This window comes from Gouania willdenowi, chromosome 8 (assembly GCF_900634775.1).
Source record: "Gouania willdenowi chromosome 8, fGouWil2.1, whole genome shotgun sequence".
In the NCBI taxonomy this organism is placed as follows: domain Eukaryota; kingdom Metazoa; phylum Chordata; class Actinopteri; order Blenniiformes; family Gobiesocidae; genus Gouania; species Gouania willdenowi.
Genome location: NC_041051.1, coordinates 16,166,079 through 16,182,237, shown reverse-complemented (window position 1 = coordinate 16,182,237; position 16,159 = coordinate 16,166,079). Strand labels below are relative to the sequence as shown.

Here is a 16,159-nt window from a genome sequence, read left to right as displayed (position 1 = left end):
CATGAAAACAAAAGACAGAACAAGACTCAGCCAAACATTGCAGAGTTCTGTTCATCTTCTCAACCTCATGCTTTTCATTAAAGTAATAGTGAGTTGTATTTCACAGATTCAATGATTTATTTATTTATTTTTTTCTAACAGAAAATGCCAGTAGGCTAATTTATTAAGTAGATAAATTGTGTGATAATTCTAAATAAGATCATTTATAGTGTCCTTACCGATTATTAATATTTTCTAATATATATTTCTTCAACAGGATTGGAAAAAATTAAGGGAAAGTTTTCACTGTAGGGTTACATTGTATCCAATTTGAATTTATTGATTATTTAAAAGGGACAATGCACATTAATAAACAGTAAATGAGCCAGATTTAGCCAAAAGAGGCTAGTTTTCATCTGGTGTCCCTGGCCAGATTTTAAAAGGCAACATAGAATGTAAAAGGTATTTAAACAGAGGGAATACAACATGACAAAAAAGAACAAGTATGACAAATAACAATAATTACTGATAAAACAAAGCACCAAACCAGGACTAAAACTCTCAGAATTGCCACACACAGGAACACAGTTCAAACTAAATAGTTAATCCATACTTAACACAAGAGAAACAAACAATGTACAAAAATCTAAATAAAATAAACTAATAAAAGAAAAGGCTGTCAGTGTGGTTTCCCATGGTTTCACGTTAAATGTCTGACGGGGTACGGGACTGTGAAATGTTTGGGAAACACTGGTCTAAAGGGGAATTTTGTTGCACACAAAACCATCACCTGCACAGCTTTGTGGATGTGGGCCAACTGAAAAAAAACCCCAAAAAACTCCACCTGCAAAGAGTTCAACCACAAACATTAGAGCAGGGCTGTTTGTTTAGACAATGTCACACGTCACCTCGGTCACACGTGTCTGTAATAAAGCAGCTTACTTGATGGAATTAATATAACGGGTGATTCAGGAAAAGGAAATTAAAAGTCACTAAATCATCAGTTCTGGCCTACTTATTTTGACCTGATGCTACACACGTCATTAAAAGTTATGTTCTTATTATTATATCACTAAAATAGTTTTCAAGTCAAGGATTTTCTGATTTAACTCACAAAGTATCACATTCTGTTGAAAATACCCTAAAAAGGTTCCCTTTAAAAAAAATTGTTTTAGTTGCAATAATAAATAAAAATTTCAGTTTTAAATCTGATTAATTGATTATCTTTTAGATTAATCGGTCAACGCAGTCCTAATTTGCACAAACTTTCTTTGACTTCTTCTACATTTTTGGTACACTCAGTAACAACCTTACAGCGCCACACATAGGCTTAGAAAAGGTACTACAGACGCTTCATGTGAATGCAAACCATTTTCAAAACATGATTTAATCCGTATCTACAGAAAAGCTAACTGAAACATAGTAGTTTAAGAAAAACATTGTAAAGCTACCATTCACAGTGGACTCCTGTGAAGCTTTTAGGGTTGTTTTCACACCAGTATAGTCCCAGAATAGGGACGAAAGAATGAAAAAAAGCTGACAATTTCATCATCTTGATTTTTGTTCTGCGTTTACAGCTGCTAGCTGCTAGCAGCTGTAAACACTGCTAGCAGCTAGCTTTCTGTGTTCGCAACATCCCAGACGAGGCAGACTCTGCATATCCTTCTCGTCCAAAAGTGTAGGCGGCAGGCGGAATCTGCTACTACTTTCTTTCTGGCCGTTTTCTACTCTTAAACATGTTCATAAATGATTCCTTACCCCTTTAGCACCATCTGTAATATTACGTGAATATCTGTAAAAGTCACGTTTTTCTATTAGCTCTGTCTGCTAGCATAGCATCTCTTCTTCACTGCAAGGATATCTGCATGTCAACGACCACTGGGTTACCAGCGCCCTCTGCTGGTCCAAACAAATATCTGACGTAAATACAGTGCAGACTGTTTTTTTTTTTTTTTTAAAGTCTAATTGTTAAGGCACAAAATCCATTTTCAGTTGTACTTTTAAAAAGAAAAGCAACTATTGTGTAGTTTTGCATTGTTTACTATAGAACCAGAATTTAAATTAATAGGCTTCTTCTTCATTTGTATTATTACTTTATTTATTTCATTCAAGATTTATTTTTAGTTAAATTGCATTGTTTTGAATAGTTTCTCAAGGAATTCTTTTGACAATGAAAAATAAAATCAAAATAGTTTTTTCCCCCAAAAAATAAAGAAATATTTTTCAGTCATCATTTGTCAACAAACCCATTTTGTAAAATAAATCGTGAGAGAATCGTGTATCGTGAATCAAATTGTATCGGGAGTTGAGTGAATCGTTACATCCCTATTTTATGTTGTATATTGTCTTTTCAAAACTGAACATGCATCATTTAACACACTGATGGATTAAGTTCCATACTCAGGCTTCATGTATTTTATTTGTCCATGTTTCCATTTATTTATTTGTGGGTCTATCTTTTGAATGGCGTTCTGCAGCCAAAGGGTCGAGCTGTGAGTCGTCTGCTGGAGAGCTTTGCAGCAGATGAAGGCTTTCAGATGGATGGCAGCAGTTTCTCAGAAGAAGAGGAAGACAGCAGCCAAACACACAGCATTAAGATCCCTGAAGGTCGGGAAGGAGACCTGCATTACTGTGAAATGTTAAGGTTAAACGTTGCATATGCTGACGATCTATTTTTCTTCCACACAGTTCCTAACTGCGTCCTGACTAAAGAACTGTTGACTGATGGACTAAAGGTGCTCATTTCAAAGGAAGACGAGCTCCTCTATGCTGCCAGGGTGCGCACCCTAGACATCCCAGACATGTAAGTGAACACAGAGCTGATTACATGCATTAATAGATGCACTTAAAAATGAATTCATTCCTGCAAAGTAGGCCTCATACCTTAATGTTGAAAACATAGCCCACCTTATTCCTGAGGCTGCTACAGGAAATCACACTATCACCCCTACTGTGTGATAGAATAAATGACTGAAATGCTATTTTATTTTATCAGAGAGTAACATTGGACCGAAAATACAAAGAGTAGTTCTGAATCAGAATCAGAATTCCTTTATTTATCCAAGAAAACATCACAAATAAAAGAATAAACGGAAACAAAGATGAAAGAAAGAATAAACATTAAATATGTGTATAATTAAGTAAAAGACTTAAAAATAAGGACACACACACATTGCAGTAGTAAAAAGTGAAGTAAGATCAATAATGTCAGATAATTTACTGAGTAACTTTTTGGGTGTCAAAATGTACTGTATTTAAGTACAAGTGAAATGACTGATTTAGAAATAAATTCAAAAAACCACAAGTACCCATAAAAGCAACTCAATTACAGTAACGTGAGTACCTGTAATACATAGCTTTCACCTCTTCTGCTGTTAGTTAACCTTTTAGATGAGGGAACAACGCAGAAAAGTAGAGGATTTTGCTTTAGGGGTCTTGCAGGCGTCAAAGGGATATTGTATCACGTTCTATGTATTGTCCTTCTGACTTAACCAATCTTACATTATCTCATATCGAGCTCTCAGCACCAATGGTGCTCCTCTGGCTCAGGCAGCACAGAGATGCTATAACAGTGACACATGATATAGTAGCAAGGCTCGCAGAATACAAGCATCTGAAAATAGGCTAATCTTTCCCCCTCCTTCTCTGCTTTGCATCATGTTTAGCTATAGCGTGGTTATTGATGGCGAAAGAGGAAACCGCCCAAGAATCTATTCTTTGGAGCAGCTGCTGCAGGAAGCCGTAAGTTCAAACCTAATGTATTAAATCAGTCTTTGTTACAAGGAAAGCCATCAACGTTTGGTAACTCAACACTTGTGTTTCTCCTAAACACACTGACTTTCCATCATCCCATGGCTTCTCAGCTTTTGTTTGGCTTTATTTGTCTATTCTGTCTTCACTATTTCATTCTTTCTATCCCTCCTGTTGTCTCTCTGGGTCATTGGGGCCATTTAAACTCCTAAGTGAATAGGAACAGATGGACGGGATCTGTGTGTGTGTGTGTGTGTGTGTGTGTGTGTGTGTGTGTGTGTTGCTGAATATTCGTTAAGCTGACGGTTGAATGTGGAGGGATTATCCCATCCTCACGCTTCGATTACAAAGTAATAATCTTTTATCGGCTCTTGTTGACAAAGAAGCAGTAAAAGCAGACCTGTGGTGATGGTTATTGTCCGTACGTCTTTCTCTGTATCTCTGTAGTTTGATACTTGTTATATTTTATACATAATAATGTATATTTATGATGTTAGAGTTGACTGAAGAAACAAGGCTCATACTGTTGCTGCAAAAGTAGTTGAGGCATGTAATGATAAAAAAAACAAAACAAACACGTCCTACACACATCGCCTCGTTTTGTTTGCATACATTACAAAGTTGTTTTTAAACACAAGACGACTCAAGAAGTGTAATAGAGATTTTTTATTGTTCTTGATTGCTTGTAAACAGCATTCAATGTAACAGAGCTAAACATTGTGTGGGCATTTTGTTTAGTACGTGTTTGTCTTTTTAGGGCAGCAGAGCCTTTTCTCTGCTTTATGTGAACTATTCTAATGATAGCCCTAATCCTAACCCAATCCAGTCAACAAATAAAACATGTGTCCGTTCATTTTGAAAACAAAAATAAACAAAAATGAATTTTTTGCGCATATACGATCTCAGTACAATGCAAACTCAGTACATGACACCGGCATGGTCCTCACTCCCAGTGGCCTAGTCAACATTTATTATAAAAGTGATGAATCTCTTCCCGTTTATTGGTAAGCTAACAGCGACTCCAAGGTCTGTAAATGCGACCGTTCACAGACGAGCCCATTTCCGCTCTAGCCATTAGATTATGTTATGAAGTGACAACTTTTCAGAATTAAAAAATAGAACGTACAAAAAATAAGTAAAATTGGGGACCCCTGCTTTAACTAATACGCTGGTTCCTAATATGTGTATTTACGATACCACTAATCTGTATTTATGTTAATCTTGCTCTGTGGCTTTGTTGTCACATCACTATTGCAGGAGCCACCAATAATGGGAGGGGGTTGCAGTGCATTTATAGAAACTTAGTTTTACAGCAATTTTCATACGTTTTCCTTTTTTTTGTTGTTGTTGTATATCAACAATAACTATGTAGTGAAAATCAGGACATTTAAAATTTTACACACACTCTAAACGTAGTGAGGTAATTTTGTAGTTTAGATACCGTTTGTGTGAATTATTTTGTAATTCTATCGTAAGTAAATGTATTTAATAACAAGAGCACCACTCAGAGAGCGCAAACCTCATCTAAGCGCCAAATATTCTCTCTGCCAGATATTGACAGTTATCTGGATCAGTGATCCTGGTGATGGTACCATAATAATCCACACATTAAAGGTTTATAAGAAACTTCTATTACGATTAATAACGATACAATACGTCCAAATCTATTAGCACCCCAATTTTTCCGAAAAATCGCGATGAAATGCACAACCGGTTCCGATCCGGATGAAACTCAGTGATGTAAGTAAGGAACTAACCCAACGTAACTGAGTCCAATTCCATAAAGATCGGTCAATGATAGACCGAGATATTGAAACCGAGTTTTTGAAATTTTACCAATGAGACATATGGATTTTTCCATTTTTTTTTAAACTGAACTAGTCACTATATTCATCCAGATTTCCTCTAAAATTTAATGGAATCTTCCATGGCATATGGTCTTTGGTTATAGTTTTTTCAAAATGTGTTAACTACTTTTAACGTAATCCTGAAATATCACCTCCTTGGTGGAGGTAATAATAACAGTATATGTTTAGTTTATGCGTTTCATGCACAATAAGGGATTACCGGCACATAAAATGGAATTAGAAATTTTTTTTCTTTTTATGTGTCAGTATAGGGTCAAAAAACATTATGCCTATGCAAGGGACCTCACCTTTTTATGTGAAAAAAATAATCCAGATTTCAGTAAGAACACATTAAATGTGTTCATACGTACACATACAGTATGTTCATCCTTGTGTAAGAAGATGATAGAAATATAGAAATTGTGAAAAAGGAAAAAAAACTAAATTTAATGAATTACTGTAAATGTAATAATGACGAGCTTGCAGTTACACGTCTTTTAGCATTCCGTATTTTTACACCACAATACCTAATGGAGAACTAACCTTGTAAATTGTTATTAAATGTAAAGCCTTTGTAAATAACAACACCTTTTGGATGAATTCAACACTGTGGTTTTTAATCATTATTCACTATTTCTATTACAACAGTTGCAGCTACACTGAAATGTTCCTCACAAAGCGGTCTCACTGTGTCATCCTCTAACCGTCCCTTTAAGCACTTCTAGCAACATTGCATTAATGCAGGCTCTCATCACATCGCAGCTGGCTGCAATTATATCATACTTCCACTTTCCTGTCTTTAAATTACCCCAGAATCAATTTATTTGAGTCTGACACCAAAATCCCCAACCTCACCAAGCCCCCTCTATCTTTGTTTTGAATGCATCCAGGCACACACAAAGACACACACACACACACACACACACACACACACACAAAGACACACACACACACACTCACACACACACACACACACATCCACACCTCATCAGTCAAAGGCTCCTTTGCCATGGCAACAGTAAATGAGAGCAACCTGAAAGAGCCCCCCCACCTCCCCCTCGTGTGGCGGAAGCCGGGGCTGCCTGTATTGTCAAAGAGAGGATCTGGCAACCTGCAATCACAAGCCCCCTATTCAGACCCTCTTTAATATTACTCAGCAAGTCAGGATTTACTGCATCATGGCTTCCGCTCTTTTCAGCCTTGACTGGCACATTGGCTGGAGATAAGTGGAACAGTGACTGCCCAAGCACAATAATTCCTTGCTCTCACTTTTTGTAGACATGTGTGCACGTGTGTGTGCACATATCTGTGCGGGCTTTGCGTGTGCCCTGTAATGAATCCTAATTAGGTTTTGATGTGGTTTCCAGGTCTTGGATGTTCGGCCAGAGTCGGATGCTGTGCTCACCAATGGAACCAGGATATGTGCTTATTGGAGTGAGCGCTCGCGCTGCCTGTACCCAGGCTACGTCCGCAGAGGTGACAAATCTGACACCCATTGGCTGTGATTCACATATAGTTACTCTGATCTCATCAATGACAACTTTTGTGGGTTTTTTTTTTCAGGTGGTTCGTCTGATGAGGGAAAGCAGGGAGGAGTGATGGTAGAGTTTGATGATGGAGACCGAGGCAAGATCTCCCTCCCAAACATCCGTCTCCTGCCTCCTGGATACCAGATTTGCTGTAGGTTCCTGCATTCTGTCTGATTTATATCTTCCACAGGGTCCCCATGGTCATGTAGTTCCAAGAAAAGTTGTGGAATTTGAAAAAACTATTTTCTAGTCTTGAAAAACAGGGTTGGGATCAATTACGTTTTTCAGTTACAATTACATTTTCAATTACCCATGTTCAATTACAATTTAGTTACGATTACAGCATTTTTTATCATCAGAAAGTCAATTACAATTATGTTCTCAATTATTAAAGTTCAATTACAATAAATCACAATTACTGAGCCTGAAATAAGTAACCTAATAAAAGCTTGTGTTAGCTTTCTGTTAGCATATCTTATGATAACGGGCCCTAAATCAGCTGTAAAATACACTAAAAACAAATATCTATCATCTAATTTATTTCCTATCTATTGGTTGCCTTGTTAGGCATCCTAATCAATGAAAATATATAGGTTTTAATATGTTTGGTGTGGACATCTGAGTCTTTTTTCTGTCAGTATATACCCTTAGATTGTTTTTTTTTAAATGGTAAAATGTGGGAAAGCTTGATATGAAACGTATTTTAATAATTGTTAACTACATATGTGTAGAACTGTACATAGAACTTTAATTATGATTGACAATTTTTATAGAATTTTCATGGCAATTAGAATTACAAAGTCAATTATCTAACTCAATTACAATGTAATTGTAATTATGACTGCAACAGATTTTTAAAATTACAATTACTATTAAAATTACACCATTATTGTAAATAATTATCAATGACGCGATTACAATTATAATCGACCGATGCAATAATTTAACTGTTTTGGAAAATTTAATGGAATTATAGCCTAGTTTATTTTAATGTTTAAAATCCAACCTTTGCTATTACTATGAGACGTTTAGCAAGTCCATTAACCCTAACACCTTGTGTACTACATTGCTTTTATTAAATTGTAATCTTATAATCTTATAGTTAAACATGGTAGCACTTAGTTAGTTGTTGTTTAATGTTACATTCAATAGCTGATGCATTGTTTTTGTTTTTTAAATTGCTAAATGGGTGTCAAAGGAAATTGCGCCATTGTACGATGCTATATGATAGATAAGTGATGGACACAACTTGTATTCTCTGTGCCATGTTTTTGGCACACTGTCAGACCTCTGTTGCACTGGAAAGGCCCGCGCTGTAATGGTCTTGAATAGATCTTAGCGGTTCAAAACTAAGTGATGGAAATTTGGAAAAGTGTTTTGGAAAAGTTTCGAAAAATCATTGTGTAAAAAGGTGTGGGAGCCCTGCTGCTTCCATGTTGTAGTGTTACTCCCGGTTTAAATACTTATTCTTCATTTATTGAACTTTAGGTGAGGAGTCGTCGCCGACTCTGCTGTTACCAACTGGGACAACAGCCAAAAGAAGGACCAGTCAGGAGCAGAGCTGTAACAACGACAGGCCTTCTGACAAACCCAGCACAGTGAACACTGGCCCTGACACTCAGCACGTCACTGTCTCTAAAAGAAAACCAGGTGCAAAATGTTTCCTACACGTAAATGTTTCCCTCAATTAATAAATGAAGCTATTTCAAGTGTCTTTTTCACATGCTCTGTTTTAAGTGCTTGCTTTAACAAAGCATGTAAGCCAGAGGTGAACAAGTTGAGGTTAAGTGAAGCTGCAGTGAAATAAATAATTGTTGTGAGCTCAGTTAATGCTGTGGTTTTAAATTTCTCTTCTTTTCCCAGGAGTGCAGTCACATTTAAAAACATTTTTTTTTACAGGTACAACTATTAAATGTCAACTATGTTGTCTGCAATGAATGTAAAAAAAAAAGAAAAAAAAACAGGAAAAATGCACATTTTGTTGCACTTTTATTTGACATTTCATACTGTTCAACGTGAAATTCCATAACATATACTTTTTTTGTATTGTTTTCCAAAATTGGAGATGTACATTCTGAATCTTTCTCAATTGTTGGAATCTTCTTAAAAATTTTGAATATTCGCTAATAATGTTGCTCAATTTGTATCCAACCAATTCTACATCTACTCTGTGTCAAATGTCATGAACATCAGTCCATTATGAGTTACAGAGATATTATTTTTTTTTTAATTTTCACCAATGATGACAGAAAGGGATTTTATGATTATTAAAACTGATCCAGATTCAGGATTTTGATCCGGATCATCCCCAAAATCTACTCACTTGTTCTTATCCCATTTCGGACATTTCCTGACAATTGAATCAAATCTGTCCATTAATTTTTTTAGTTAAAATGTTCACAGACAAATAAATAAACTAACGCTGGCAAAAACATAACCTCCGTAATAAACTACAATAAAATGTCTGAATCTTAAAGATTGATTTTCAGTTTATTAGGTTCTTGTCTTGTCTGGTTTCATGTGCCTTTCTGTGCTATACATGTGTTGCCTATCTCTGCTAAACTGAGTACAAGGCAGAGCTAAAGACGTTGGAATTGGTAGCCAATCTATCGCCGAACTTAGAGTAACTGATAATTTGGGCGACCAACAGAGGGACTTGAACCCATGATCAGTAACTTTAAGGTGCATCAGAGAGTGGATTACGTTTTGTTTAGTTAGAAATATAGTTGTGTATCAGTCCTGCTATCACACTGCCTCACAGATCCGCACATCCCTTCTAACATGTTATTTTCATTTTTATTTTAGGGAGACCAAAGGGTTCTGGGAAAAAACAAAGACAACAGCAAGCTGAAAACATCAGTAAAAATTCTTCCCCATTCCTGAGTTGGCCTTCATTGACTAACTCCAGGAAAAGAGCTTCCGACAATTTATTTCATTTCGATGGGGCCCCTAAAAAGCCTGCAAGAAGAAAGGAGGATGAGCTTTTCTCTGTTCATCAAACACATTCAGCGGCCACCGTCCCGTCCAAAGGCCTTTTCAGCAGCTGCTCCTTTGAGGTGGACTCTTTCAGAAGCATTGCAAATTGTTACTCTTCCTTCTGCACTCAGCCTCCTAGATCAGGTTCAGGTTTGTCACTGGGTGTCAGAAGCGGCCTGTACGGAGGGAGGCGCAGGCAGGAGGAGCTCATGATGCCGAGAAGCAAGAAATCTGGTCATGAGGTCTTGGTCAAGCTGGATCATGAAGGAGTGACTTCTCCAAAGACAAAGAATAGTAAGGCTCTGTTGTTAAGAGGTATGTCGTCCAGTGTGAGCACTTTGACGAGGACGGACACCTACTCTCATCCAGTCCTGCTGGTTAAAGACAACATAAAGGGCGGGGCTTCCAGTGTAGAGCTTCTCCTGAAAGGAACCTCAACCCAGAGGAAGACCTCTTCTCTACATTTAGGGGAGTACAACGACCTCGGCTTCAATTCTCATAGAGACTGTCACAGCTCCTACTCTGATCTGGATGATGATGAGGAAGAAGTAGAAGGAAGAGCTGCCCTGTCGGCTTCCTCTGGAGGACTACGAACTCCTGGCCGCTTCCTTTCTCGTCTCTCTGTCTCGTCATCTTCCTCTGGTTCATCCAGCTCGTCTTCTTCAGGCTCGCTCTCCAGCTCCAGCTTGTGTTCTTCTGACAACGATTCGTCCTACAGTTCAGAGGATGAAGACACTCCCCCTCTAATGCTACAAAGTTGTCTGTCCTCCCATCGAGGGCTTCTGCAACCATCTGAACCTTCAACCTCTTCAAGGCCTCGCCAGAACTCCTTTGTGGCCAAAGCTGTGGCAGTTTCAAACGTCAAAGGAGGGCTTCAGGACACACTTTCTAACAACAAAGTCCTGAAGAGGAAAGATTGTGCAAGTTCCCCCTCAAAACTAACAAAAGAATTTATGAAGAAGCCCAGAATGCTTCCAGGTGACAGTTTATTCATTCCCAGGCCAAAGATGTCTACTTTCCTATCAGGACGACAAATGTGGCGGTGGTTAGGAAATCCTACACAGGTGAGGAGATGTGACCCATCTGTCGAATCGTAAACCAGGACATATGATGTGATTGAAAATAACAAAAATGTTAAGTTAAGTCTATGTGTCTTGTGTTGTGCAGAGGCGAGGCCTAAAAGGTAAGGCCAGAAAGCTTTTCTACAAAGCCATAGTGCGAGGCAAAGACACCGTCAGAGTTGGAGACTGTGCAGTGTTTCTGTCAGCTGGACGGCCTAACCTCCCATATGTGGGACAAATTGAGAACTTCTGGGAATCTTGGACTTCCAGTATGGTCGTAAAAGTAAAGTGGTTCTACCATCCTGAGGAGACCAAGCTTGGCAAGAGGCATCGCGATGGCAAGGTAAGTCAGGAAGGTCGATTACATCAAAATAGCACCAGGAGCATTCCCATGATGTTGTTGTTGAACGATACAGAAAAAAGCAACTGAGTGTCTTCTTCCCGTCTAGCATGCTCTGTACCAGTCGTGTCACGAGGATGAGAACGATGTCCAGACAATCTCCCATAAGTGCCAGGTGGTGAGCAGGGAGGAGTACGAATGTCTGACTCGCAACCAGAAGCCAAACAGTTCCCCTCCGGACCTCTACTACCTGGCCGGGACTTATGACCCCACCGCTGGTCAGCTGGTCACTGCTGAAGGGGTTTCCATCCAGTGCTGATGCTGCATTGGGACACTACTGAAGGATTTCATTGGATAGAAAAATGAACGCATGGCTTTGATTGTGACATCCACCCTTGCAATATGAAAGCAGTTCTTGAGAGTTCGTCAAGGACTAAATGTCAACACGGAGCTGTCTAAAATCACACACTGGATACTTCAGGTGTCAACCCTTGTGAAGAAAATATGAGATGATATAACTGGTTGATACTTGCATAAATGATTGAATGTCCAAATTAAAGTCCTGATATTTCTTTTTTCTAAGATTCCATGTACTTGACAGCTTCACGGCTGCTTTTTGGACTCGTGCTTCCAGCTCCATCAAATGTCACCAAAGAGCTGAGATTACACTGAACTGGGCCGAGAAACAAGAGGCTAAAGGTCATGTGGACCAATCGAAGGGCAGCCTTACCTGAGGGAATGGAAATTAAAGGGAGGCCCGGAGCTATCCCTACTCCTCTTCATTCCAATAAGAAGATGTAAAGGACGGGAAAGTCGATGTCTGTAAATATTTGAAACATTTTCCAATCAAGCCATACACTTCAGTACCTCTCACCTGTCCTAATTGTTCAGGTGTATATATGTACAGTTCGAATATTGTATTGCTGTTGTTGTCTATATGTACATAAAAACTATTTTATACAGGAGTTTATTGTATATATGAATTGTATCTTTCCATGTTTGCAATTGATTTATTTTTATATGGATGTAGTATACATTTTGGTTGTGGTTGTTTTCATTGCTTTGAGACGTGTTGTTAATGTTGCACTGCAGATACTCTACTGAGACAGACCAAGACATACAGAGCACAAACAAAGACGGAATGATTCAGTCTAAACAGGACAGGACTCACTCTCTGTGAGCGAGGGGTCATCCTGTTTTAAAATAGGTCAAGTGGCTTTTTGTGTAGGTTTTCTGTTACTCCCATTTTGAGTCGATCTCTGAAAACAATGCCTTTATTATTTATGATTGGCTCATTCGTCCACATCAAAAAAAAATGGTTCCCACTGGACTGCATTTATGTGTCAAAAAAAGAGAGGTTGCTGTGTTTGCATGAGGTGAACATCATTATAATCCACACAAATCAAGATAAAGAGGGATGTGAAATAGGTTTTGTTTGCATTACACTCAATAATGCATGCTTCTGCACATAATGGCCTACGAGATACCAAAGTGTCTTTAATATCTTCATTAACTTTATTTAAATATCTAGCACCTGTACTGAACCCAAATCAGAAATCACTGGGAAATTAAAGATATGTCCTCTGCTACGTGCAACTATATTGGTTTTGCATTGTGACAATGGGTTTTTTGCACATGTACCTGCAGCTTTGTTTAATAGGAGATATGTGCACCAAAATGTTACCCAATGGTGTGACTATGAAAGTTAAGGTACTGTCAAAGAAACGTGATGAGTACAGATGATTTATCTGAAAACATCTACTTGAGTGTCTACTCTGTAGAGTACAGACGCACTCGCGCTCTGCTAACTGTGAGGGACAATCAGATTCACAGAGCAATGGATATAACCTACTGAAGGTCCACTCAGTCTGTAAAACGACTACGGTTTATTTAATTTGTGCCAAGTACATTCTTTTTATTTTTGTCTTGTTTAATATGCAATTTGAGTATTTTTGTTCTGAACATTTTTTTTTTTTTATTATTTTTTATTTGCCAACATTTTATTTATTGTCAACGTTGCTGTTTGTTCACGCCAAGAGCGCTTCTATGAGAATGTGACTTTTGTTTCTTGGTGTGGTGCATTTTTTTATATTAAAACTGGTCATTTAGAGGCCATCTAGTGGAAAAAGAGTAAAAATAAAGCAACACTGGATTCTGCTCATTCACAAACGATTGTCGAATAAGTTCATTATTTGGTGCTCTGTCAATTTTACCTTCATCTTTTTTTCATCCACATCTAGTCTTTTACTCTGAGTCAGTCATTGACGACAACATAAAGGAACACCACAGCCCAGTAAAAAAAAAATCACAAAATAGTGTGAAGCCCACTCAAGGTCAGACACACAACTGTGAAAAACAGCTGATTATATAAAGAATGCCAGGGGAATTTGATGGAACTCAATTGTTTTCAATTACATGTTAATAGAATATGATATACCTTTATGTACTGTATATATATATTGACTTATTGTAAACGATCTAGTGTGGCCTTTCCCCTAAGACGGAATCATTCAGGTTTTATTAAAGTTTGCACAAACAGCTGTTCACTCAAAATTCACACATTTAATTTTAATATTTAACCATGCTATACGCACATTGGGTGGGAGATCTGCCTGGAAGTAACCAATAAGTCACATGAAACTCCTGACAATTAATGGGAATGCGGGGGAATAAAGATAAATAACACATGATGAGTCATATTTACATATATAACACATCTTCTGGTCTACAAATATAAATTAAAATTGTGTGAGACAAGTCCTTCAACAAAACTATCATCACAGTGGAGTTATGGAGTTACAGTCTTTCGTAAATCAAATATAACAAGTTACAAATTAGAAAAGGGCTTTATTATCAGCCAATATTGTCCACTAAATACTGCTCTACATCGGTATCAGTTTTTCCACAGATAGTGAAAACTCGATATGTGCTGTTTGAGAAAACTTGATAAAAACATTTTTCCATAAATAAAATATGGCTCATCTAGTTTTCTTACATTGCATAGATGATGTTAATTTGTGGAATACATCCTGTGAAGCATCAAATTAAAAGTAGCCTTAACCTGTTAATTCAATAAAGATATAAATGACCTTAATATAAGACATTTATTATTGGGCAGTATTGGCAAATCAGCAAAAAGCTAAAATAGAGACATATCTGACACACCATCAAATAAAGCCTGCCAGCTTTATTTGATGGTGGAGCTTTATTTGATGTGGAGCTTTCTAAATACAAACTCTCACAGATTCAGAAAAGTAATTTTTAATTATAGGTACAGCTATTTCCTGACAATGTAATCAAATCCGTCCAATAGTTTTTTAGTTAGACTGCTCATTAGATTTTAATGTCATCCAGTTTATAAGAGTTGTAGATGTGTAAGTCGTGGATTCATGCTGACACATTTATATCTAAATCTGTCGTGTAAGATCAACATTTCATAAATAAAACAATATGACAAAATGTAACTCTTTAATGAAATTAAATGTGTGTTTCATATTTAAGTAGAATTATTATTATTTTTACTGGGTAGACAAGGTGCAGTACACTGGGACACCAAACAAGCTACCAGTACACAAAAGTACACAAAAGAGTACTCTACTCAAGTAGAAGTACTGTTACTCAAGTACAAGTAAGTCATACATAAAATACTCAAGTACAAGTAAAAAGTAGCTCAATTAAATAGTACTCATATTTTTGGTCATAAATCTTGCCACGGTTCTCCTGCGTACAGTAAACATCTCATGTATAAAACTTAAAAAGGAAGAGACCAAATCTTGCACAATTAGAACTCAATTTATTTTCCACAAAGGCATCTGTATAAAATAAAGTTTTTGTCAAAATGTACAATTTAAAAAAATAAATAAAATAACACCAGTGAATTCAATTCAAAATAAAAAGATTCTCACGCTCATAGAATAGCTACATTTATGAACTTTAAAAGTGACAAATGACCTCCATTCAATGCTGTTTTTGCGCCATGCATTAGATTTAATCTGATTGGTCGGCTATGATGTGATGCGTTTGATCGTTGTCTGGTCATTTCATTTTTTGTAGTTACACAATGTCCTTTGATCAAACAAAAATACAGTATAATTTACTCAGTAATGGTTGGGTGTAGAAATAAAACAAATGACTCTACTTCTTTTAAAATGTACTTAGGTACAAGTAAAATGACTGATTTAGAAATATACTCCAAAAAGTCCCATAAAAGCAACTTAATAACCGTAACGTAAGTACTTGTAGATGACGTGCACCTTTGCCGGTACATGTCATCGAGAATGAGTTTACAGGCTGAAAAACCAATTTAATTCTTGATTCCAAATCACATCATCCTACTCACGAGTGCCAAACACTTGCAGCTGTCTGTACCCTTCACCATTTAGTGCCTGCTGATGCTGAAGCAGTTGTCTCTCTGTCCACCCATGTCTTCCATTAGCATGCTCATTAGCTTTGACACAGTCACCTGACTCAGTGAGATAACCTCAGCCTGGCCTGGAGGAGACCTGATTTGGGTCAGTGACCTCTGTCTGCAGGCTCACAGCATCTCTTATTTTGTGAGTGAACCTCCCTCCCCCCCCTCCCTCCCCTCCCCCCACTCCCCCCATTGCTCAGACAGGAGCTAATGGGCACATCAGTCTTCTTCAGCAGCGGCTCAATGAACACAAACAGTTTTGTTTA

The 16,159-nt window shown here is 37.5% G+C and overlaps 1 protein-coding gene across 5 annotated transcripts in view; it reads left to right on the top strand.

Annotated features, from left to right (window-relative positions):
- bahcc1a (BAH domain and coiled-coil containing 1a) overlaps positions 1-13,353 on the top strand; it is a 93,754-nt gene extending 80,401 nt beyond the window's left edge. For all 5 annotated transcript variants that reach the window (XM_028454377.1, XM_028454375.1, XM_028454376.1 and 2 more), the window contains 9 exons: positions 2,457-2,586; positions 2,668-2,782; positions 3,645-3,720; positions 6,944-7,052; positions 7,140-7,256; positions 8,594-8,755; positions 9,911-11,145; positions 11,249-11,485; positions 11,592-13,353. In XM_028454377.1, the coding sequence (XP_028310178.1) occupies positions 2,457-2,586; positions 2,668-2,782; positions 3,645-3,720; positions 6,944-7,052; positions 7,140-7,256; positions 8,594-8,755; positions 9,911-11,145; positions 11,249-11,485; positions 11,592-11,801 (2,391 nt within the window). In that variant the 3' untranslated portion in view covers positions 11,802-13,353. The remainder of the gene's footprint in view (positions 1-2,456; positions 2,587-2,667; positions 2,783-3,644; positions 3,721-6,943; positions 7,053-7,139; positions 7,257-8,593; positions 8,756-9,910; positions 11,146-11,248; positions 11,486-11,591) is intronic.
- The last annotated feature ends 2,806 nt before the right edge of the window (positions 13,354-16,159 follow it).